This window comes from Tribolium madens, unplaced genomic scaffold (assembly GCF_015345945.1).
Source record: "Tribolium madens isolate multiple individuals breed KSU strain unplaced genomic scaffold, Tmad_KSU_1.1 Scaffold_3;HRSCAF=73;Tcas5.2_LG2, whole genome shotgun sequence".
Lineage (NCBI taxonomy): Eukaryota > Metazoa > Arthropoda > Insecta > Coleoptera > Tenebrionidae > Tribolium > Tribolium madens.
This window is the reverse complement of record NW_025401006.1, coordinates 1,960,064-1,986,090: the sequence shown is the minus strand read 5'-3', so window position 1 is coordinate 1,986,090 and position 26,027 is coordinate 1,960,064. Positions and strand designations below refer to the sequence as shown.

The window sequence follows — 26,027 nt, the reverse complement described above, 5'->3', positions numbered from 1 at the left end:
ATCAGAAAAAGAACTGTCATCTGTGATTTTATTATTTATTAATTTTTTGTATTACATAAAGATGCACAGTTTTTACATAATGATATTAACAAAGTTTATTATTATTATTAAATTAAACAAAACAGAAACTAGACACAATTTGAGTTGATGGTTTTTAAGCAGGTACCTGACAAAATGTTATCTTTTTCCTCAATAAAAATGTAAAAAATTATAAAGGCAACAAGCATTTATTTGAAATAATGTCCAGTAAAATACTCTATATTTTTGTTATGGTGTATTCAACGTCAAAAGGTTGGTACGGATATTTCTCATACAATAGTTTAAAAAAATCTAGAAATCTTACAGAAGATTTACTTCCGTAGCAACAAATAATTCTGATAATCAATTGAAATCAACAAACTGACTTTAAAATTTTACAATTTTTCTGAAAATTGTTGCAATATTTCGAAATGAATTCAGCAATTCACCAATTCGTTAGACGAAGCCCCTTGCTTCTGAGACAAAGCGGTGTTTCTAAAAATTTTGTACGCACGGAACTATGCGGTGGGGTTCCCGGAGAGGTAATTTATCAGATTCACCATTTATTGGAAATGTGGTTTCATTTATGTTTATTTTACAGAATATGCCGTTCAAGTTTCACAATAGGTTCACTTTTACACTAAAATGTTGGATCTTTTTTGTCTCTGGTTTTTGGGCCCCCCAATTCGTCGTGGTTTATCAACTTCTTAAATAGTTATCAATCATAATTGTTTTTTTTTTAATAAATGATTGTTTTCTAAACTTTATTTAAATTTAGCGCGAAATTTCAACAGTTGACAAACATGTAAACGTAACCTAACATTTTCAAATATTTCGCTCCAATTTTTCGCAATGACTGCCATCGAAGCGAAAATACGTGAATTGGGTCAAAAACGCGACATTGAAGGCCTACAAGAATACGTGACTAATTTAACCGTGGATGAGGCTAGTATATCATAATTTTTTTTAATTTTCTAACCTCAAATTGCCCCGCAGCTTGTAAATGTGATTCAGACACGGTTAAATAACTCAAATTTTACGTACACATGGAATTACATTCTCCAAGGCTTCTCGGAGAGTTCAAACTCTCATAAAAAACGCTTTGAAGTTGTTTTGAAGGCTATCAAAGAAGTGGAGAAAAGTGAAATTTCAAGTTCTAACAGCAATGCTATTATGCGGCGACTTTGTATGGAATTTGCCAAATTTCATACGGAACATTTGTTAAAATTGTGTGATTTTTGTGTTGAATGTTTACAGTCTCAGAGATTTTCACAAATGAGGTTGGTAAACGCCTTGGTTTTCACTGATTTACCCATTTGTGGTTTCAGTTGGAAAGAATTATTACCCGAATTATTAAACGTATTAAGTGAGAAAGAACGTATAGAACACGATGATGAAGAAATATCCGGCATTGATTATAAGCATCAAGTAATTAATAACATATGCACATTGCAGTGGTCCCCCAGTATTGTTATAACATTAACTGAGATGTTTATGTACTTTTGTTACTTTTTTATTGCGATTTTTTCAAGTTGATGATTTCAGCGACCTTTCACTCTCAAAGGAAGAACACTCGCAAGTTGTTAACAAGTTGGGAAAGCAATTAGAAAAAATGACTCCACAAGAAATCCCAGCTTTTGTTTACCAGCTGTTGAAATTGTGTAAAAACAACAACAGTAGAATTATCTTTATAAGATTACAACATTATTTCGCCTTGAGATATCATGATAAATTATTGGATCAAAGCAATTCAAATTCAGACAGTACAGAAATGGATCTAATTGGTATTGTTTCCACACAAAATCTACATTTTTAGTAATAAAAGTTGTAGAGGACGCTTCAGGTCAAGACATTTTGGAAGCAGAAGCAACAGTACTATACCATATCCACACTTCAGCGTCTCTAGGCTATGAGTGTATTAAAGATTACTTAAGTTTCTTAAAAAACGTTTTGAGAACACCCGAATTTATCCTCCACCCCTTCCAATTGAGTGTTTTATTAACTTTGTCCACAATACCTCACTATGAGGAGAGAGTTTTTGAAATAATTAGGTCCTGTGTTTCTAGGATGTTTCACGAAGAACAGAAGAAAATTTCTTCAGCTTGGTTCAAGAATTTGGTCCCTCTTAAAACTAGACTTGAAACAATCTTTGACCATGTTGTTACCTCCAGGTTTGTTTTATGATTTTTCTCAGACAATTGAAATTGTTATTTGTTTGTTTCAGTGCCCAGGACCGCGATTTGGTTGTTCAAGGACTTGTTAATTTTGCTTTTGTGCTTCTTGGAGTTGGCTCAGCCTTGGGTCGAGACCCAATCGCTGAAAAACAGTGGCAATTAGGGAGTATCATTTTGTTTAAAGTAATTAAAAGAAAGCGACACACTGCTTCCATCATTATGGAAAATCTCAGCAACAGAATTATGACTGAACAAACAGTGTCTCAATATATTGGTATTTAACTCGAAAAGTGTGATAAAAAAGTCACATAACTTTTTAGAATGTCTCTACATGATGAGTAAAAGCTTGGCTCTCTTAATGTTGGAAAACAAAAGCACTATTATTTCACTTATGGAAGGCTTAATCCAGATACCATCAACAAACGCTTTGCAATTGCTAGATGCGATTATTCCTCTCACTAAAGTCTCACCTACCATCAGAGATCACTTTATTCTCTTGTTGAGAAAAGCTTTATATTCAAGGGTTACCGAAACGAGACAAGTTGCAGTAATTGGATATTTAAAATTATTGACAAACTTGAAAATCTCTGATTTAACCGTTTTGAGTCAAGGATCTTATTCATCCGGTCATTCGTTGTTTACTCAAATTTCGATGAGTAGAGCATCGCAATGCACACCTAGTGCTTTCAGTAACGAAGCTCTCTCTTTGGAAATTTTGAGTATCCTGAAACGATGTTTTATGCAACAAGCTGAAGTTAGGATTCAATTATACACAGGTAACGACGCTGACCGCAGACTAAACACTACAATTTCTCAAATTAGGTCTCTATGACGCTATTTGTTTGAATCCGGACTTGGGAATACCAATTTTGGAAATGATTTGGTCACACTTTTGCGATTTTTACAACATTGATGAGGAGACGGCAGTTCCGTTGAAGTTTGAAAAAATCACTCTCACTAGAGATATCAGTGTTTCTTTACAAGTGAGTTTAAGTAATCTATTATTTAATTTATTTTTATTTCATGTCATTTTAGGAACCTTTGGGTAAACTAATATACACAATCGGGCTTATTGTCACAAAATTAAATAAAAACGACAATGAAAATCCCACTATAGCCAGATTTATTAACGTTTTGGAATCAATTTGCCAAAGAATGATAAATTGCGAATTGGTTCATTTTGAATTGGTAAGACTAAAAATATTCTTAAAATCATTTAATCATTAATTGTATAGAACGATGGTACCGATTTGGGGGATATAATGCCCGAATCTCAACACAAACTTTTCGTTTTGAAAGAAGCAATGAATGTTTATGAAGCCCTGATCGGTTACAAGTTTCACTCTTGGGAGTTAGACTCGGAAAATAACGGCAAACAAATTAGTGGTTTGTTTCAAGGCTACATGCGACTCTCACACTGTTTAAAAAATGTAAACAAACCAAAAAAATTAGACAAAAAGAATAAAACAACACAAAGTGCAAATAACACAACTATGAAAAAAGAGCATAAATCGTCAAGTAAATATTTAAAATTTCCAGAAACTGTGCTAGATTTTCAAGTAATGGCGAAAATTATAAGTTTTCTTCACGAGTGAGTCCTGTGAAATTAAAAATGTTTGTTTAAAATTTCTATTTAAGACCAATGGTTTCTTGGACTACAATCGTTCAAGCAAATGTCGTCAAATCAAAAAGGGAGTTTCACCAACACATAATGCAAGCAACTCTTAATTTAGTTTCATCAATAAAAAACAAAAAAATAATTGAAACACCGACTGCTAAAGTTGTTTATGAACATTTGTGCGATATTGCGATGGTTATTTATGAGAGAATAATCAAACGGATGGATGAATTTATAGATTTTGATTGTACGACAGCTTATTTAGCAGCCGATTGTTTTTTACTAATTTTGAATATTATCAACAATCACCACGGAAGCAATTTCAAAGCGTTTTTATGTCGAGTTGGTGGTAAAGACACAAGTGAAGACCTAACCAGTCATTTAAGAGAGTTTATTCAAACTTATCAAAAATTATTTGAAACGGACGAAGAACAACTTTCTGAGGATCCAGATGTTAAAAAAATGTCACTCATTATTATCAATACTTTGAGCTTTTTTGCAAACCAAATTCCAGTTACTAGTAACACTTTAGCGTTACAGATGATGGAGTGGACTAAAAATTACGCCGCAAGTAACGAAATAAAAAGCAAGCAAGTCACCAACATTTTTATTACTTTGTTATTCGAATGCCATATTAAATTCAAAGTTAGTTTAACGTTTTTTGAGCAAATATCTGTCCACATTGGTGATGTAACAGGTGTGATTAATGAGGTAAGCACAACTGAATTTCTTTACAACGTTTCATGTGAATCTCGCAGGAGGAACACACAACTGAAGAGTATAAAGTTTTAAATGAACAAACCGTAAATAACATTTTCACATGTTTGTGTAACAATATCAAGTCACTACTTGAAGATATCGACTGGGTTACTGCTCGTTTGAGAGCCGAATTTTCTATAATAAATTATCCTAGCGATGAAGGCTTGGAGAGGAGTAAGTTTTTTGTGTTTGAAAGCCAAATTTTTCTAATCTAAATTTTAGGGCGTGAAGAGTTACAGTCGCGCGAACGTGGAGTTTGCTGTCATTTATGTTTCATTGTCACAATTTTAACCAATTTAAGTAATTGTACCATCCCTCCCGGGGGGCTATCTGAGACTCTTTTAAAGAACTTATCGTTGTTATATTGCACGTTGAGTTCTCTAGCAAAATATTTTATATTACGATCGTCTAAAATCAACCCGGTTTTCCAAAACGCTAAGTAATGTAATAATACTTATAGATTTTTACATAATCATGAGTTGTTTTAGATTTGAACGATTAGTAAAATTGGCTGGTAAACAATTAGCCCCGGTTGTTTACAAGCTGATTATGTATATCGAAGAGAGTCAAAAACAAGAACCTGAATCGCCGAAAAAATCAAAGAAGAAAGTTGACTCGACGACGTTGAAAAGTAAAGTGTTGAAGGAGACACGGCTTATTCCTAAAGTAATTTATGAGATTGAACAATTTAGTAAATTTGTTATGCAACTGTCTAACAAGACTAAAATTGACTTGGCCAAGTTTATGGGTCAGGGGACTGTTCGAGATTTCAGGATTTTGCATTTGAAGGAGGTTTTGGAGCAGGCGAAAGATGGGGTACCACAAACACAAGAGAGTGATACTAGTGTGGTGGAGAATAATGAAGAGAGTGATGAGGAAACGTCACCGCCTCCTCCCAAACGTCGCAATCTTGAAAGTTAATCATTTATTATGTTTATCAATACAAAAATTGAATTATTACAAATAAAAATGAAACTTAAATAAGATGATGAACAACCCGTAAAGTCCTTTCCTTATCCATCAACAAAGATGTGAAATAACATTTCAAAACTTTGTATACTACATAACACCGAGGTATCAAGTCTTTCTCCTGATGATTGAGGTAAATAAAACCCTTCACGCCACAAAGTCCAACGGCCTATTAAATCCCCCTTTCCGGTTCATGTATTGCCTGTATTTTCTTTTCAAGATAACATGAACACCACCAACGTCATTCCCTTCAACTTTCTTCCCTTTCGTGGTATCAAAACTACAAAAACCCATCAACTTCATCATTTCTTGTTCATCGGCACTTTTACCCTCCAAGTCGGCGGCAGTGACAACCGGTCTTTCCGGCTGCAAAGGCTTCGATTTTTTCTCCACAGATCTTGATCTGGACCTCGTCAAAGACCGCGAAAACCTTCGTCGAGGTTCCCTCTCGTGCCGTCTTTCCCTATCCCTGGACCTCTCCTTCGACCTTTTCCGTCTGTGGCGCTCTCTCTCTCGCTCCCGGTCCCGTTCCCTATCCCTGTCCCTGTCCCGGTCCCTATCCCGACGTCTAGACCCGTAGGGGGATTTCGACCGACTACGACGTCCCATCACTCACCAAAAACTCAAAAAAAAACACAATTTTTTTCCACAAAAATTTTGACAACTGTCAAGATCGATACAGAAAAACGTCGATTTTAGTTATGATTTTTTACACGAAAGCGCTAGTGTTTCAAAATTCTGTCATTTGGATGCCATTTTGTTGCTTACTTCCTAGTGCTTAAGAGTCAATTTCGGGTGTAGCCCCCACGTTAGGCTTGATGCGTATGATGGGACGCGCCCGCGCATTGCTTTCGGAGTTGGAGTTCGGTGGAAACTGCAGAGGGTACGCGAAACGAATTTCTAATTTTTAGTGACCGACATTGTTATCGTGAGTGTTCTCAGTCGATATTTTTGAACTGAAGTTAGCGAAAAGAAGCTTCTTGAGGCTTTGCACGGGCCCCGGCGACCATTGAATCGATGGGGCGTATGCTCGCCTGGTGTCATTAGTGCAGAGAGAAACATTACGCACCGCGAGTAGACAGTGATTTAAATAACGCCGGTTTTCACTACTTTCGAGGAAACAACGGTAAGTGGATTCATTAGGACATAATGGCTAGGGGTGTGTCTCCACCTGTTCCGGGGAGGCGGCCTTCGGGCCCGGAAATCCATCTGATGTCACAGGGGCTAGCAATTGACCAAAGATGTAACACTAGAGTCGGGCTGGTGCCATTATCAAACCAGTATTATAAAGGATGATCTCATCCTCCAATGAAAGTTGTTTATTATAATAAACGGACAGTTCCCAACGAAATTGCATTTGGGAATTGTGAAATAATTTTCATTGTGCCTCTAATAACCGTCTATTCTTCAGATTCCTTCGGCATTAGTCACGCCGCTCGTGTTATATAAGATAATAATATGTAAATTGTGTGAAATTGGAGAAAGAGGTGCTTCTCTACACTTCGATTTGTTATCTTCGAGATTATTGCATTTTTCGATTATTCACAATCGTTTATTTGTTCTCATTTGATAAAAGACAAGAAAACTCCTCCTATCGATTCGGTTTTCGGGGAACTGAGGTGAACGATCGCCTCCAACAAAGAAAATAAATACTTAGGCTAAAAAATGGTTACTTGTATGTATGATTCCAATAAGATTTGCTCGAGCCATGGTTAAAATAACTCGTATTTCAATTGGGTTATTAATTGAAGCATTCCAGTTGACGTTAACAGCATAATAGATGATTTAATAAAGCAATAAGTCATCTGCACGGTATTCTTGGTTTCGAAATAGAATATGTTATCTGTTATTAGATGGTACCTGTTATCAGTACACACCTTTAATGATTGATAGTAATGTAGGTTTAGATAACTTTGTACTTTGAACAGTCTTCGAGTTTTACGGTAAATTAATTATTCAAACACGCGATGTCTTGGTCCAGACAACTTCTTGTATTTCTTGGTGTGATTGTGATTTAAACAGTCGTAAATGTGAACTTGGAGTCTATTCAGATGACTTCAGTGACTAATGTTGCAAGGCTTTCAGAAAGAAACTGATTCAGTTTATTTTTATCCCTCACTTTATTAAATATAAATATTGCATCTAATCGAAATTCTCATATTCCTCACAGAGTAAATAACGTAGTGTTTTATTTTCAATACAAAAAGCATTAAATGAATTTATTTTAAAAGAAAACAAGCACAGTGTATGTCACTTATAAAAATAACTATTTTTCCTGGAAATAGTCATTCTGTGCAGTCATCAGAAGTTGAAATTTTATTCAGGACAGTTTTTTTAAGATTACTAGTCACATGAAGTTGGTAACGTAACTGTTACTTTTAAAAAATTCCGTTAATTTTTGTGTCTGCTGTGTAATACTCTTACACCGATAATAATTAGGATATACATTAATGACCTGAATTACATCACCGCTTTATAATTTGAAGCAAATTGTGATTTGTTTGTTATATTTGGAACAAATTTACAATTAAATTCGTTGAATTATAGAGTAAATGTTCGTTGAACCTGAATAAAAATTAAATTAAACCTTGACACCTAGACAAATTTTCAGAGCATAAAAATTGTTAATCTGAATTGAGTTTTTTTTTTAACAACTGGTGTCTCATCTACCGGGTGTCCGGTCTCAAACACGAACATAGGGAAATAATGTTGAATGACATTTTTGAGTCGGTATTTTGCCAATTTATTTCTTTGATAATAACATAAACAGGTATCTAAGTAATCAAGAATTTAATTGGTTTTTATTAAAAACAACAAAAAGTTTCAAGTAATAAAGAAAATTAAATACGTTTTGACCTTACAAGGCCTTTCTGCATTGGAGTAATTATTCATTTTTACTGCACCGCATACTTATTTCACGTATTGATAAATTTGAAAATTGTATTTTAAAGTACAAGTACTATTTTTATGCTTATTTTTGGAATCATCTGACGCAAAATAATTTAATCTTTCGATAGGTTACTTTCGATACCTTACTTGTAGGTTGTATTAGTGAGCAGGAATCAGCAAAAATAAACAATAATACCATGTTAAATCTTTGTGTTCGCGATTATTGAGACCCGGACACCCGGTATACGTGATTTACCTATGTGAGAGACGTGTATGTTTGAGCATTATCATCATTTAATGAAACCCTTCTTCAAGAACGTCTGTTATTAAAGATGACCTGGATGGAGCCAACCCGGTTGACCCTTGCATTATCATAAGATAATGTCATTCAGTAATTCGAAAATAAAAACACAATTGAGATGAGGATTATGTCACGAGTTCATCCGTCTACGTCACTTACCTATCAATTATTCATGAGCGTTTCTATTTCACTCGGGTGGGTAAATTATATCGACTGAAAAATTTCTCTTGTGTAAAATCAAGGGCTCGCCAATGAAAAAATAACGGATAGTAATAATTTAACGAAGCTTTTTCATAAAAATTGATTAAAATTTATGATTAATAAAAAACGCATTCAAAACAACATTTTTGCGGGTTCTTATCAGTCTTTTAAATTTTATTGTCGTTGCGGTTAATGGTTGAATGTTGTTTTCTTGAAAAAATGTTGCGGAAGTCCGGAAACCGTTCCAACTGTTTAGTAATTCATTTACTATACGTGGAATAATAAAAAGTGTAAAAGCAGCTCGGGTTTTAATGTAATTTATTGGTTAATCTAGATATTTAATTTCTAAGTTTTTACATCTTTTTCATAATTTGAAAGTGCGAATTATTACTTCCTTTAAGTAAATGGTTACTTATAGGAATAAAAACCAACGTTTTGCTAACCTAATCTAGGATCTAGGTATAACTGTTGCATATGGTTGATTAATTTTATTCAATAAAAACGGTAAAATATGTATTTTTTGTTAACTCTACAGTTCATTATAGATTTTTAACTTATATAGGCTTGGTTTAGGCGTAAATTAATATTATGGTCTTTAGTCTTAAGCATCTTACTCATTGCAAGCATTTGACGAGAGATTTATGGTAATGGAAAGACAGGTTTTGCTAATTTAAATGTTTTATGTTAAGATTTTAACGACGAATACAAATATTTTCCATTTTCATTAGTAATAAAATGACAGACTTGTGAATTGCATTTTGTTGAAGACTGCACACCATATGCTTCTTTGTAACTTTTAAAGCACAAGTTAGTGGTGTAAGAAGTGGGAACTATCGAATTAGATTATAAGGAACAAAGTCGTACAATATATTAAAGTACTTTGTATTTTTGAGTTGTTATTTTTATAATTTACTTTTTCATTATGTTGAGACAATTCTGAGAAGGAAATTAAAAAAAATTAGGCAAACGATTTGGAGGCAGTATCTCGATAATCTCTTCGTTGTTCGTGATTCAGCACTATTTGTTTTACTCATAGTTGATGGTATAATTCGTTCCAACACAGAGGAGGGCACCTGTTCAATTATGCAATTGAACTCTCGAACGCTGGTTTAACACATTTCCCGTTGTTTGATGACACCAGTGACGTCAGCTATTTAAATAATTTATATTGTATCGGGGCGTTTGTAGTGGGATGTGTTAATTTTGGAACCAAAATTACAACTGTAACCTTGTAATTTTGGCCGTGGGCCAAATACTCTTCTCCCTCTTTCAGTTTTCCAGTTGCGCATCATTCTTCAGTTTCATTATTTTTGAATGCCTCTCCGAATTCAGAAATGGGGCAAATGTTCTAAAGATATTATATCACCCGAGTTGAAATGTCTTTGATGTGGGTGTTGGAATTGTTGGAGAGAATACAATATTCAAGTTTGTAATTAACCGCTAACGTAAATATTAACGGTACCGTAACAAGGAAGTGATTTTTTTTTGTCTGCTTATTTGCGTAGAAAGTGTATGACTATAATATACATTGTTTTGTGTGGGATTTGCGTGTAGAAACGAAATTTTGGCAATTTGGTTACTACTCGAAGTTATAGACAAAGTGAATTGTTATCTGCACGCGAGTTCGAACATTGAACTTTTGACGGACGTAGGGTGGATATAGGAAACGGATTTTCCATAAATAACTGGTGAAATAAAAGGGTACAACAGGAAAAAATTTGTACACATTCAACGTGTCTGTCGTCTGGCTTGGAGTTAACCACAAATTAAATATTTAGGTGGTCTAGTTGTGGAAAGCAAGTTTTTCAAGACATTATCATTTCTTTTGATTCAGCTAAATATAGACTAGATACAATATTTATCATTGGTGATAATTACAGAAATAATAATACTTTGAAATCACTCGTAACTGTTATTAACCCACTTGCTTTTAATGATATGGTATTATAAAACATTAAATAGACAGTGGTCACACAGTAATAAATTGCACTTGACTTATCGAGAAATTGAAAATGACATTGTGATATTGATGACCTTGATTTGGGGCGAAAAGTTGTAAGGATTAAGCTCTCTGATTTGGGAATCCTTAGAAGAATTTAGGTCATCCGCTTTCGATTTTGTTCCACCGTGTCTATAAAAATCTGAATTTTCTGTTTAATCTTAAAAGAAAAGTGAAATTGTAAGAATTGTATTGTTGAAAATAAATACCTACGCGTTTTAGTATTGATTTTACTGTGGTTTCGTGGAGTAAAGGGACTCATTTCGCGTCTTTTTATGGCAAGTTAGGCCGCAATCGATATTCTAGGATGGTTGTTCTACCATAACTTGGTATCAATTGGGGTCACTTAGCACGCATCACATTGGCGTGTTCTAAGTCAGGTTTTTTATTACCTACTTCTGGGTTGTAAATCTTGACGTTATAAAGCTTCTTATTGAATCGTAAAATTATTACGTTATTTCATTGTTACCACAAATAAACGCGGTGCGAGAAAAATTACTGAACAAATAATACACAATGCGAACCGTTCTATAAATAATCTCTTATGTCAGAATTGCAAATATTGCATTAAATCCTTCAGCTTTCTAATTTTTCGAGTTCGGTTTTCTTATCTTCAATGTTTTCGTGACTGTAACAGTGTTTGGCTTTAATAATCACAGTGAAGCCTCATATGGGCGATAGTAAATCGGTTTACGAGGATATAAAATACGTGATTGGTCGACGAATGTGATAAATGATGCCACCACACTTGAAAATTCCAGAATTACTGTCAAGTCTTGGATGGTAAACCAAGCTCATCATCATTACCCTTTCAACTTCCGGTACCCACCATTGACAATGTCTTGCGAATCGTCACCATAATGATGTTTTAATCGGTCGCAGAGGTTGGACATGATGACCATTCACAGGTTATTGATCCTGCAACATGCATGATGTCTGCGAAAATGGCAGTGGTTCTCTGTATCACTCGTCTAGTGGGATTTTATTTACGTTTTATTTTTGGGAAAGAATTACGTCAGCGACTTTTCATCAAACAAGATTTTTACGATCGCTTTCAACCAAGATAAAGCGTCGCGACGCCCTAGGTCGTTGACATTTACTTCTTGTGCCAACAAGAGATTGTCTTGTTGGTTTTTTGCTGCGATCGATTGTACGAGTGGGGGTGCTCGCTAGAACTGTTGAATATGTTTTTTTTTATAATACATATTTGAAAAAGATGGGACAGTTATAGTCCTTGTTTTTGAGTTAGTGCGTTATTCTCGCGACTGGTTGGATTTATAGCGTCGGCGACGATAACCTCAAGGTGGATTTAGCGATGTTAACACCTACTTGGTCACTGCTTCTATTTCTGTTCGTAATTGGAATTGCATGATCGTTCGACTCGAGGGTTTATCTTGTCGCGTTGATTTATTGCTTCCACTTTTACCCATCTATTTTTGGTTGTTGAAAAAATATATTCGTTGACTGCATCTTCATCAATATCAAATTCTAGAGATCGATGTAGCAGAGCCACTGGTTTTTCCTGGATTTTGGCGATTTGTAACCATTTGCCTCCAGACCGTCGTCCTGTTTCCAGGGCAACAGGACGGCGGCAGTGGATCGATCCACCGCAAACAAAACATCTGTTGAAATTTGCTAGACGCGTCGATTCTTGACCTTCTTTCACTTTCCTCATTCGAGAGGAGTTCTAAGAGAGATGCGTGAGAATGTCAAGGAAATGGCATAAAAGATCATAAAAGCGGTTACTTTGAACGTGTCATTGATGACCTATTTCTAGGTTTGTGGAAAGTAAAGTGGGACGGTAGACGGACACTTGTTAGCGTTAATGGAAGGCGAGTCGTGTGCTTAAAACTGAGGTAATCACTTGAGTACGACGAGGATAACCTTTAGGTTATATTGAACCAGACAGTTCTCTACATGCTCAATTTGAACTATTCAGTTATGTACTTATTTGGCTAGAATAAGTGAGTTTTGTGGCTTTGCCACATGTTGATAACAAGAAGTGAATCATTTTTTTTTATAGCTAAAAATTTATTTTGTAACTTCTTTATTGAATTTATCTTTCACAAAGAACACCACTGAATGATAAGAAAAATAAAAGTGCTGTGTTATTTATATTTGGAGGGTTTTATTTTTTTATTGATTAAAATAAACTAAATTATTTAAACGAGGTCCCAAAGGTTGACGAATTGCGTGTCTGCTCTGGTTTTTTCCGTAACTGGAAATACCACTCCTGTTTTAAAACCATCTCTCACCAATATCACACATTCGAGTCCAGAGAGTCGTCATTTATTATCATGTCATAGATGTTTTTATTGCATGTAATAACAAACTCATTACGATTTTATCGTTTTTACTTCTCCAAATGGATGTAATTTTCAGTTAAATGCAAAGCGAGTTTAAAAATTCGGTATTTAATCAAAGCGTGAATAACGTAATGACTGTTCGTTCTATTGTTTTTATTGACACTGCAATTCAGTGTTTAAATATAGATTTCGTACCATCTGTAGACACTTATTAATAAATATGAGTCATGAATATTTTACATATTTGTAAATCCGTGGGCGATTGCACTAACTGTTGTTTTTTCTTGTTTCAGATTTAAAATGACCGACAGCAGCGAGGCGGAGTTGCCGCCCCAGACCAACGGTCTTTCCGACAGCATGGACGATGAAGAACGCGCTAAAATCCGCCCCGTCGACATTGACGCCGACGTTAAGGAAATGGAGCGTCGCAAACGCGTCGAAATAATAATGAACAGTAAAATGTTCCGTGAAGAACTTGAACGAATCATTGAGACTCAACTAAGAGAAGGCTCCGGTACCACCGGCCTCATGCAACAAATCTCGGACATGATGGGAGTGAACAAACAAGCCGGAAACGTGTTCAAGAATTCGAACTGTGTTGTACCGATCAACGACATTCGCGGCATCGAAGCAATGGGTTATAGTAAAGGCGAGAAGATTCTGAGGTGTAAATTAGCGGCCGTTTTCCGATTGATTGATTTGTATGGATGGACCCAAGGCGCCAACACTTTGGTCACCGCGAGATTGAACCAGGACGAGGAGCACTTTTTGGTGAATCCATACGGGATGATGTTTCATGAAATCACCGCTTCCAGTTTGATTAAAGTTGCGATGCAAGGCAACGTTATCGAACAAGGCACCACGAACTTTTCCGTGAATATTTCGGCCTTTTCGTTGCATGCGGCCGTCCATGCCGCCCGCCCCGACATTAAATGCATCATCAACGTCCACACGCCGTCAGTAGTGGCCATTTCCGCCTTTAAACAGGGGATTTTGCCTCTGAGTCAAGAGTCGGTAGTCATAGGAGACGTTAGTACGCACACGTATCTTGGAGGTCTGCTTGATCCTGAGGAGAAAGATAAATTGGCGAGGAATTTGGGGCCGAATAATAAAGTTCTTTTGTTGTCGAATCAAGGGGCACTCTGCTGTGGAGAGACAATAGAAGAGGCGTTTTTCAACGCGCGAAATACCGTCCAAGCGTGTGAGTCCCAGCTCAAATTGATACCAGTCGGACTCGATAATTTGGTACTGTTGAATGATGAGATAAGGAAGAAGCTTTATGATGCGGCACATAAGCCGCCAGAGAGTAGTCCGAGACCGGATCAACCGTCAATTTTGGAAGGGAAAGTTGAAAGGAAATGGAGGGTTGGTGGTATTGAGTTTGAGGCATTGATGCGGATGTTGGATAATGCGGGATTCAGGACGGGATATATTTATAGACATCCCTTGGTCAAGGGAGAAGTACCGAAGCCGAAAAACGACGTCGAAGTACCCCCGGCAGTTTCTTCCCTTGGATATCTGTTGGAAGAAGAGGAGCTATACAGGCAAGGGTAAGAGTTTAACAAATACAGATTTACTTTTATTATCAATTATTCTATGTAAATATTTAATTGGCTGTTTCTTTCAGACTTTGGAAGAAGTTGGAAGGCGGAAGGAAAGGACACGACCGCAGCCGTTGGTTGAATTCCCCGAATGTTTATCAAAAAGTCGAAATATTAGAAACCGGCACACCTGATCCTAAAAAGATTACAAAGGTAGAATATATTAAATTTGAAGATAAGTAAAATTTTATTTCTCATTCCATTTGATATTCTAGCGTAAGTAGAATTTATTCCTTGTAGGTTGGTTATTAAATCAAGTGGTTCAAGTTTTTTTCTTCACTTTAAAATCAGATTTTGAGAATTTTTTAGTGTTTTCATAAACATTAAATTAAAAGTTGCACAACCTAATAAATTGTTTTAAAAATTCTTTTGTTATACGTTTTGAAAATTGAGGAAAAAAAAAAGTCGAACCACCTGGTATTAAAGAAATTATATTGACTTGATTTTAGTGCAATTTAAGTTTTATGTAGACTGCAAATCGTATATGTGCCATTTCGTGTTTTGCTACGCAAATATATATTTTTTGAATCGATTTTATTGCCGTTGATTTGAAATTGCGTCTAGTCGTAAAAGATCTGATGCCATAAGAGTGTGTGTAACTCTTGTTGTAATCATGTAATTCATGCTAATTTTATGCTTAGCTTATAACGCTCCTATAATAATAATAAACACGATGGAAGTAACATTTTTTTGTATTTTTTAATCCTTTTCCTTGCATTGCTCGCTAAATCACCTGTACTAATAAACGAGAAAGATGTGTTTGTGTGGCAAAACCAGTACATTAGATTTGGCACACATAACCAGGTTTTTGCTATATTTCTGTTTTGATTTTTTAACCGCATTACTAATGTGCTGGTTTTGTCTTTCAGTGGGTCGCGGAAGGATCACCAACTCATTCCAGTACACCTGTCAAAATCGATTCGGCCTTGCAGTTCGTCCCTAAAGGTACAAACCCGAAAGAATTCAAATTGAAACAACAACAGGTAAAAATCTTTTTCTAATCCAGAATTCGTTTATATCATTTTTGCCCTAGATCAAGGATTACCGAAGAGCCGATAAGATATCAGCCGGTCCCCAGTCGCACATTTTGGAAGGAGTGACATGGGAGGAAGCTCGAAAAATGCAAGATGCTACTGTCACCCAAACAGGAGATCAAGTCGTCTTAATGGGGGCCGCCTCCAAGGGAATTATTCAACGCGGACATCAACACAACGCAATGGTGTATAAATCCCCATACGCCAAAAACCCGTTCGATTCGGTCACAGACGAGGAATTAGACGAGTATAAGAAAGTCGTCGAGAAAAAAGTCAAAGGCGAATGTGAGTATTGTTTACTACTTGCTATATAAGGAACACCACATTATAATCAATCTGACTAGACCTCACAAGAACAATTTCTGCACAAACCGCTTTAGTACTATTTATAAATAATTTGCACGAGTTATGAGTTATAAAAGTACCGTTCACTCGATTACAAACAACAACGTTTTATTGTTATATGTTACGAGTGAAATAATTGTACTTTTTGTTTCAGATGATACAGATTTTAGCGAGTCTGAAGGTTTATCTTCAGCTCAAATAAACAAAAGAATGAGTGATCACTTCAGGTCACCGACTTCTGTTACTAGCGAAACAGAAGAGGAGAGTAGAGATGGTTAGTTAGTACTACTAAAAACAAAAACTGTTTAAACAAGTTCATTTTACAGAACCCCAAGTACTTCGGATAGAAACCAAACAAGCCCCCAAACCTAGCCAACCCGAAGTCGTTTTGAGTGATGGTGAGTTCCGAATGATTTTTATACATTTCGGGTAATTTGTAGTTACGTGTAAACAGCGTGCTTTATTTATATCTTGTTACAAGTTTGTAAAAGACGAAAGTGATGGACGAGGGGTGAGTGTTCATCACTGGAACAGTTTCATTCTCATTTTAGAGAACAGATGAAATAGAGGAACAGACACTCAATTATTTATTTTAACACATAGTTATCATCGTCCATCAGTGTCTTTTTTAGTCAAGTAGTTACGAGCGCTAGAACCTTCTTTTGTAGTTTGGTTTTTGCATGATAATTCCTTGTATTTTGCATGATTAGTTGAAACCTCACCAACCGAACGCTTCCTAAGAGCTGAGCGAGTTTCAGTGAACAGCAATCAAAGTAAGTCTTAACGTAGTCGCTTTGCAATGCTTGGCTTTTCCCGTTTCATCATTACAGAATTCGATTTTGAGTTATTTTAAACGTTTTAAACACGCTTCTTATCCACATAATCGCTTTCTTCCAGGTGTTAAAACCAGAAAACATCCACGAAACGTGCATTTTACCACAAGCTTGCCCTACTATCGCACCAACAATTTCGCTGGGTTACCCAAAGGCTCATATTCCATTCCTAATCCTCAGCATTTTCATATTGTCCGGCAAAATAACATCGCAAAACCTTTACGACCCCTTCTTGTAAGAGTTGCCCCTCAAACGCGTGCCACTCATTATGTTTTTAACCGGTTTAATGTCAGTTGTGATCGAAATACTCAAACTGTTACAATTAATATTGGGAATTATCGGGCAGTCTCCCTCGCCATGTCATTGCAAACTGTTGATGATTTTATAAGACCGTTTGCTAACGCTTTGAATATTTTGAATTCGACGGATTCTGTAACAAGAGAGGCTCAAACGTCGTATATGGTTCAGGAAAATCACTCAAATTTCGAATATACTCCACTGATGAAAGACGATTCGAGCTTCGAAAAACAGATCTTGCAAAAGTTGCACGACAATCTCATCACTGATTTGACCAAAAGCGATTCGGATTCATTTGATTCTGAATCGGTGAAACTCGACTCAAGTGCAAGCGAATCAGAATCAGAATTATCGGAAATTGTTGATTTTACTGAGGCCGATTCGGTGAAGGTTAATGAAAATTTGGCCGATATTCCGGATGATCTTCAAAACAATTCGCAAGTTTCTTCGAATCTTGATGAAGGTCTAGGTGATTCGGCGAAATTGTCACCACCAACCCAAAAACTACCGCCTGATGACAAAGTTGTAAAACTCGGACAGATGATTTTTGAGTATATGGCCGAGCAAGGGTTTGAGGATTCGGATCTTGTGATCTTCCCCGAGTTGAATAATGATGTTAACACCAGTAAATTAATAACGAAATTGGTTGAAACCTACCGAGAGTTGTACGGTGATAATTTGACAAATGAAGAACGCAGCGATTTACGTATTGTAATTTCTTCCTATGTTTTACATTTGGTCGAGAGAGATGACAAAATGGTTTCGTCTACCGATTCGCTCGAATTTCCAATGGTTTCAGACAAAATTTTCAGTATTTCGGAAACACTCTCAGCTATTATGGACCAATTTTTTGATTTACTTGATGATAAAGGCGAAGAGTTTGAAGTTTTTAACGAACCCATGAAAAATTTCAACGACAATCTTCACCACTCGACACCTGAACCAATCAAAAGCCAGTATGAAGTGTTTGAAGAAGTGACTGCTTTCAAACAAGACAAGTTACATAAGCCTGGGTGCGAGTCTTACTGGTTTTCTATTGGTTCTCCCAGGGAACAAAAATTAGTACTCAAACCAACTCCTCAGAAAATTATCAATGTTGATGATATTCCGTTACCTCTACCTAAAAATCTTGATTTTAACGGATCTAAATCTTTGTCACCGATTCCAGAGGAAGTTAGCCGAAATTTGATTAATGATTTTTTGGATGAAAATGAAAATATTGATATTTTAGCCGGTGGTGATACCGGTCACGTTGATTCGGTTTTATCAGGAGTTAACACAGATTCGTATGTTGCTTTTGATCATCCGGAAAGTAACGTTGTTGTGTGTTCGAATGTGTCGTTTCATCGTACTATAACAACCGTGAGTTCGGCTTACGTCAAGGCTGAAAATGTTAGTTTTAAGAAAAATAATTCATTCAATGGGGATGAGAGTTTTTATAGCGTCAATAGTCAAAATGATGATGAGGGAGATTGGATGGGTTTTGAAAATGCCAAGTTTTAATGTTTTTGCTTTTTTATATTGTATGTTTTGTATGCAAATATATGTTTGTACGTTTTTGCCTAAGCAATAGAATTTTGATGTTTATTTTTTAATTACATTGCATGTTTGATTGAATAAATAATAAAACACAAAAGCAGCACGCTTTAACCTCACTAATCACCTTACATAACAAGAAATAACGAAACACTAATTGGGTGGAAGTTGAAATTCTCAAGGTATTTATGTTGTTTTTGTTTGTAACTTTCAAGTTTTTACGCAGTGGTTTAGATTTGATTTTTTTAGGTGAGAATACGGTGAATGGAGACCAATCAGATGCTCACATTAGTACCTTGTCTCAGAGTAGCAAAGAGGTAACTTTTGATTGCTTTTTATCTAAATTTGGCTAATTTGTATTGGTTTAGGACCGCTCTATTTCTGAAGGGTCTCCCAAAAAGGACAAGAAGAAAAAGAAGGGACTGCGAACACCTTCTTTCCTTAAAAAGAAGAAAGAAAAGAAGATTCGTGATGCATAAGGTTTGTTGAGAATTAAAATGAGTCGAGTTATTGTTATTTTTGTTGCAGGCACTGCCGCCGTAATTTTTTATAATGATGCCTCCATCGAGACTGCCAGCGACTCATTTTTTTAGTTTAGTACATTCGAGCGCAGCGGCTAGAATTTTGCACTAAATGTGACAATGGACTTTGGTCTAATTCTATTTTTAGCTTTATCTGTACAGGATATAAAGATTTTATTATAATTATAATTAACTTCAAAAGTGCGAAATGTAGGTGGAGTTGTTAAATAGAATAAACAAAACAGTTTTTCGACGTTTCCTTGAAATTTTTTTGACTGACATCACGCATTGGTTTGTTTATTCTTAAACGTTTATTTATGTAAAAATTTATAATTGCTCGATTGACTGCAAATAAATAAGTTTATATTGAGATTATAAAATTAAATAGGCCATCATCACTTCTTATTTTGTTTCGTAATAACGGGAGAGGGAGCACATATTTCTACTTTATTATACATACTACATACTTGCACAAAGTACTCTTTTTATGTATGTTTTCTTAATATTTAAGAAATAAAAAGCTTTTCTCGCTATTTAGTTCTGTAGTTTTTTTTGTAAATATCTTTCTTTTAGGAGAGTAATATCGTGTGATAAATGTTCCCTTTTTATACTTTACTAAAATGTTAACAGATTTATTTGGGATATTTTCGTTGTGCTCTGGGTAGTGGCTTTTTACGATGCTTTGTGGCAATTGCGCTTTAAACATTAATAATATAAAAAAATAATTATTTTTATTCACGAAAATATAATAAATCGTAATGTTTATATTTTTTATTTAAAATGTAAAAAAAACAGTTTATTGTGCCGTAGTTTGTTTGATCTCATGGTGTTTCTTTTTTTTAATGGACTTACACAATTGTTATTGTTTATTTAGTTTACATGAATCTCACTTTTTCTTTTGTGAAATGGTGAGATATCGTCTGAAATACCTGTAAAACCTTAACATTCTTGCGTATTAAGAATGCAATAGGGAGTAACTGATTGTAAAAGCATTGAATTGTCTGTCATGTTATTACTTTTATCACATGCAAATAAATTATGTTACGGACATTTCTTTTTTATTTGATTCGCAAGTAGTCCCAGAAAACTCTAGAAATTTCTGATTAATTATCGATTTGCCCGCATTGAGGAAAACGAGATATTTGACAATTTAATTTGCGCGAGTCCTTCTGGCAAATTGCTGTGGATAAAATTCCCGTCGGTGTTGAATAGGATTCGCGTTCCAAGCAATGAAGGGCCACTTGAGAGTCAGGTGGTTGTGTCTGCTCTCTTGATGTTCTAAAATGCGCCAATTTGAACCGCAATCGTTCCGGCTTTTTAAAGTAGGCGGAAGTGCTGAAAAATTGACTTGGAGTTTTTTCAGCTGGAAATTTCGGACTTGAGATCGAACATTGTCTTGGTATTTAATGAGAATTGCGTGAATTTTGATTGATTTATGTGTGCTGCAGGCGTGACGGCTGCCTAATTATCCTTACCATGAAATTCCATTATTTACATCATTTATTATGGGTTTGATTCGGCGACAATTTCGTTAAAAACCCGATATTAATCTTGTGGCGCCACTAACATGGATATTCTCGAAATTACAAACAAATATTTTTGCCAAATTACACTGGAGGGAGTTATTTTTGTGATAACGTAGTTTTGCGTGTCAAAAACACGCGGATTACTACCATCTTAACAAACTGTCAGTAAGAAAACTAAGTTTAAATATGATTTTTTTACTTGTGAACTATATTTTATTCAAAATAATTACAAATACAGGGTGTTTCGGCTATAAGGCCCACATTAGAAGTAGTGTGAGTTGTGATAATTGTACATATTTATCTACAAAATTGCATGTTTTCATTGATATTTGTTATTTTAAATAGAAAGCTATATTATTTATTGGATTTTTGGATTTCTCGAGTTATTAGTTACTGATGCAGAATTAAATTCTCCTTCATTTAGTGAAGAAAAAAATGAGACTATATTTGGAAAAATTGAATTATGTAGATTTGAAGTTTCCCAAAAGTAACCTATTAAGTTTTGGAGGTTTCTTAATTTAATTCAATTATAAATACATCTACTCTTTCCCTTTCATATGCCCACGTACGATTTCGAAATAATTAAAAATGTTAGAGTTATCGATCTTTGAAGAGGAACCACACCGATTATGATTGTCGATTATATGCATGTTTGTAGATAAACAGATATTATTGTCAGAACTTAAATACTTACCCGTACTTCTAATGTCAGGTTTAGCCGGAACATAAGTTAAGCTAAATTTGCAAAAAAATTTAACATACGACTTTTTTTAACATTACCGGACAAAATAAGTCTTATTCTAAATTTATTTAATATGTAGACGTGAAATAGAAACTATGATAATCAGAATTTGGAAAGTACCGTTTTGTTTAGAAAAAAAATTTAGGAATCTTTTGAGGTTTTTCAAGTAGTAAGAATAGCCAAAAATACATTGCCAGATATTGAAGACATTCTTACAACTGTTTTTGTCAAAATTTTTAAAAATTGCGAAAAAATTAATTAGGAAACACGGTGTTGGATTTTTTTTTTGGAGATTTCATAACTAACAAAAAAATTATAATTTCGTAGCAAAAAACACAAAATACAGAAAAAAAGTTGGACTAGTTTTACTTATCTTTTTTTGTTTTACCAATAGAGAAAATATGAAAACTAATTTTTGATTGTAATAAAAAAATTGCCTCATGCGTGTTTTAAACTCGCCCCAATATTTTGTAAAATCTCAATAGTTTTAAATTTAAATTGCAAGACTTTTAACAAATGTAAACAGGATTTATGCCATTTTTCAATAGGTTCTTCAGTGGTTCCTCACATTTTTTCAAGAATTTCCCGAACTCATTGTTTTTTAATATTTTGTTTTTTGTTTTGGTACTATGTATTTTTTACGATTCCGTTGCAAAAACTCGAAAAAAACACATTTAGAACTGTGATTTTTTTAAAAAATAGTACGTACTTTTCAAATAAATTAATTAAGTTATTGATGCTTAAAAAACTTGATTTTTTACATACAGTGTTGTGTCCCCGGATAGGTAAAATGACTTGTAAAAGATTAAAAAAATTTGATTTCAATTTTCTTTTTTTTTGGGTTCAGCCCTGCTTGGTTAAAGATTAATTTCTAACATAATTTTAGTTTTGAAAAATCAAGTAGGTATGCTTTATAAATTAAAAAAAAAAAACTATTTGTCTGTAAAGTACCTTTTATGTAGCAAATACGACAAGAAGTTATTAATAAAAGTTGTTTAGAATCAACTTTTAGGCCCCTACACCAAATTGCAAAATTATCGGCCAATTATGATATTCCATTTTTTCTCCCAAGATAATTGCTTGTTATTAACAGAAACGTCAAAAATGTATTTAGTACTGATATTCTAAATGTATTTTTTTATTCGTAATAAAAGAACTGTTAAAAATAAAATTCTTTAATTTGTGAATTAATAAACATGAAAAATACGGGCCTAGATGTTGATTCTGAACAACTTTTCTTAATAATTTTTTGTCGTTGCTGCTACACAAAGGCACTTTACTCTACAAAAATAGGTTTTTGAAAATTTTTAAAACACTTGATAACAGTAATACAAATCACAACACATTAAAATTCTGAAATTCATTAGTGTTGTAAATACAATTTTAAATCAAAAGTGATTTCTGTTTCAAATTTTAACTTGAATAAATTTGGCGTACTTCGAAGTTTCTTTAATAACCTAATTTATAACATACATAATGAGGATCAACTCAAGAGGCAAGATGGACAAAAACTGAATACATTAATGGCTCTAATTTTATTGTTATTAATACAGTGCGATCAAAAAGTCTTTCTACCAAGTAGGCGTCCTAGTTGAGGACGTATGTTGCATGGCAGTTCGTATGTTATCTAGATTGCAAAAATTATTTTATAAAAATTAAAACATTGAGCTAATTAAATTGAACTATTCTATGAAACGTCTCAAAACAAACTAAAATAAGATTTTGTTGGGGTTTATTCATAAAAATCGTTCACCACGGTTTCCTGTCATAATTTATATAAAAAATATTTTGACATTTCTTATTTGTCATTGTGACATTTTAGCTTCCACAGACATACCTTTGCTTGATAGACAGACTTTTTGATTGCACTGTATTATTACCTCGACAATTCACGGCTATTGTTGGTGGGTCAAATCACGGTATAATTTTTTGCAAAAAGCCTTTGGAAAACTAGCAATAAGAGAATAAAAAAACTCAATACTTTTCTTTACTGAACTTATTAAAAGTACATCATTTCGGAAATTAATTAATCCTCTAGTTGTACGAAAGTGAGTTTGCAGGTGTTAACATCGCTGATTTGCCTAATAACTGCGACAACATAATTTCCCAAATCTGAAAATTAATGAATGGGCACGTTACTCTGCCAAAAAACGCCGTCAAATTGCCCGTTATCATTTTTTTAATATTTGCAAGTTTTTTAATTTCGCCTGCATATTTGGTTATCCGGGTCACGCCATCGAATTACTTTATTACTCGAATACTTTCGCGTATTCATGGAGTCGAAGACGAGCTTCACATGGGCATTCCGCCTTCTCCATCGAGATGATGAGTCTTTATTGAATTCAGACGCCTCGTGTCTAGGAATTCCACAAATAGCGGGGATCGCTATAAGCACTTAACGACTGCAAATGACTTTCTTGACAGCTACCTTGAAATCCCCCAATAATTAAACTCCCATATCTGCGATAAACTTACAACATTAATTTCGAAACATATCGACGGATGTCATCGGTAACTTCCTTGTTACTTTTTCTCAATAAAACGGAGAAATCGCCCGGTTATTAGCTGATCGAGCGTTTAAGCACGACCATCGTTATTCTTACGTTACCGTTGCAGCTTTCTTTCATTAGCTGGGACACTTTTCTGACACGTTTTATTTTCGAGATTTGATTCTTTTCACGGAATTATGTTTTCAAGAGTGAAATGGAAATGATTCTCCAGGTTTACTGCATTATCGGTCCATTTCCGCTCTCATCACGCGTAGTCGGTTCAAAGCTTCAATATTCAAAGAAAAATTAAATCTGCTCAGTATTTTTAAATTCGGTAGGATACCACAAATCTATTAAGTCTCTATGTGCTCGTTATAAGGTAATGTGAAGGCCAACTAACATTTTTAGTGGTTTTCCGTGTTAAAGTCGTTACGACTGACACCGGATATCATCCTCCAATTCGAGTACTCGATCATGTGCCTGAAACTCCGTTTCACACGTACCATCTTCGCCTTTCCCATTGCTCTGCCGTATTATTGTCGACACGATATCTCCAAATTTATTTCCCGCACGTTTTTAACATTATTTCACCAAGTTCTTAACGATTTTTTGATAGTCGAATTTTGATATGGCCACACGCAGATTTTTCGATTGGGAGAATATTCAGAAAAATAGGAATGTAACAGCCACTTAGACTTATTTATGGGATGCGATAATTATGGATTGGAAAGTGGAACAATCAATTTTGTTAATGACTTAACCCACTGCGGCTATATTACCATCAATAATAATAATAATTAGCTGAGTGGATTTGCCTTTCGTAAGTTATAACCGTTTCAGCCGTTATTGGGAATTTATGGCGGCTAAAGACCAATACGGTGAAGTCTTTATTTGAAAATAAACAATTACATTAAATCTAAAAAACGAAAATGAAAATTCATTGAAGAAAAAAATAAATGCAAAATTTATTTTTTCCTAATTGTTTTTATTTAGTAGTTTATTTTGAAAAATTCTCTCTAGGAATGTTATCTAATGTAAAGAGAAGATACTCTTTTTTGGAATGTTTTGAAACCATACCGGATTTACTACAATCTACAATAGTGATTAAAATTTATTAATGTGTTTATTATACAGGTTGCGCCAGAACTCGCACCCCAGAGAAAAATGCCATGTGAGGTAAGATACCAGGAACACGTAAAAAATATTTAAAAAATTATATCTATAAAAATTTCAAAGTTATGAGAGTTTAAATTTTGCACTTTGACTCTATTTTATTTTTGTTGGAAAATATTTTTTTTTGCTACAGGCTATTAGAAGAGGTAACAAGGAAGCTGTATCCTAAATTGTAACTCTGTTTAATGTTATTTGTGACTTTTATTCGCAAAATTTGTGTACCTTTAACTGAATAATTATAAAAAAACATATACAAGATTTTCAGTATCATTAAATAGACATAAAAAATGTCGAAAACAAATGTCAAAATTTTTTGACAGATAGAATTTTTAAACATTTATTCTTCGACACTGTCAAAATTACGGTTTTTCTCCCGTGTAAGGAAGTTTTGACAACTGTTTGGTATTTTTCAATGCGAAACGTCAGATTACTTTTAAAAGATTTAAAGCAAGTTTAAGCCTTGTTGAGTCTAATGCGAAGAATAAAATGTTGTATTCAACTCGTCTTCATGTAAATCGGTTTATTTATTCTACCTCGTGGATGATAAACCACTCGTTATCGTTAAATAAAGCGTTCGATTTACACTCAAACTCGTATAAATAACTATTTTTCCATGTTCCTGGTATCTTATCTTACTTGAAATGTTTCTCTGGGGCACAACTTCTGACACACTCTATATTTGGTTCGAGTCTGAAA

General features: G+C 34.5%; 2 protein-coding genes across 2 annotated transcripts; one reads left to right on the top strand and one right to left on the bottom strand.

Annotated features, from left to right (window-relative positions):
* The first annotated feature begins 353 nt into the window (after positions 1–353).
* Positions 354–19,122, top strand: LOC123007601. Its single transcript, XM_044402985.1, has 23 exons — positions 354–560; positions 620–963; positions 1,015–1,298; positions 1,347–1,514; positions 1,564–1,802; positions 1,850–2,189; positions 2,243–2,466; positions 2,513–2,968; positions 3,015–3,175; positions 3,228–3,380; positions 3,428–3,783; positions 3,831–4,521; positions 4,569–4,743; positions 4,792–5,008; positions 5,058–5,485; positions 6,340–6,421; positions 13,528–14,784; positions 14,862–14,988; positions 15,705–15,818; positions 15,869–16,154; positions 16,369–16,488; positions 16,541–16,612; positions 17,112–19,122. The coding sequence occupies exons 2-23, from the start codon at positions 871–873 to the stop codon at positions 18,845–18,847; spliced, it is 7,779 nt and encodes a 2,592-aa protein (XP_044258920.1). The 5' UTR covers positions 354–560; positions 620–870; the 3' UTR covers positions 18,848–19,122.
* On the bottom strand, positions 5,480–6,305 carry LOC123008151 (U4/U6.U5 small nuclear ribonucleoprotein 27 kDa protein). The gene has a single exon (XM_044403795.1). The coding sequence runs from the start codon at positions 6,145–6,147 to the stop codon at positions 5,686–5,688; it is 462 nt and encodes a 153-aa protein (XP_044259730.1). The 5' UTR covers positions 6,148–6,305; the 3' UTR covers positions 5,480–5,685.
* Positions 19,123–26,027: the final 6,905 nt, after the last annotated feature.

Excerpts from the sequence above, each read along its gene's own strand:
- LOC123007601 (XM_044402985.1), top strand. The coding sequence starts at position 871 with ATGACTGCCATCGAAGCGAAAATACGTGAATTGGGTCAAAAACGCGAC. Across the intron at positions 5,009-5,057 it reads CCGGTTTTCCAAAACGCTAA|ATTTGAACGATTAGTAAAAT; the intron begins GTAATGTAATAA and ends GAGTTGTTTTAG. Across the intron at positions 16,489-16,540 it reads AGAAGAGGAGAGTAGAGATG|AACCCCAAGTACTTCGGATA; the intron begins GTTAGTTAGTAC and ends TTCATTTTACAG.
- LOC123008151 (XM_044403795.1), bottom strand. The coding sequence starts at position 6,147 with ATGGGACGTCGTAGTCGGTCGAAATCCCCCTACGGGTCTAGACGTCGG.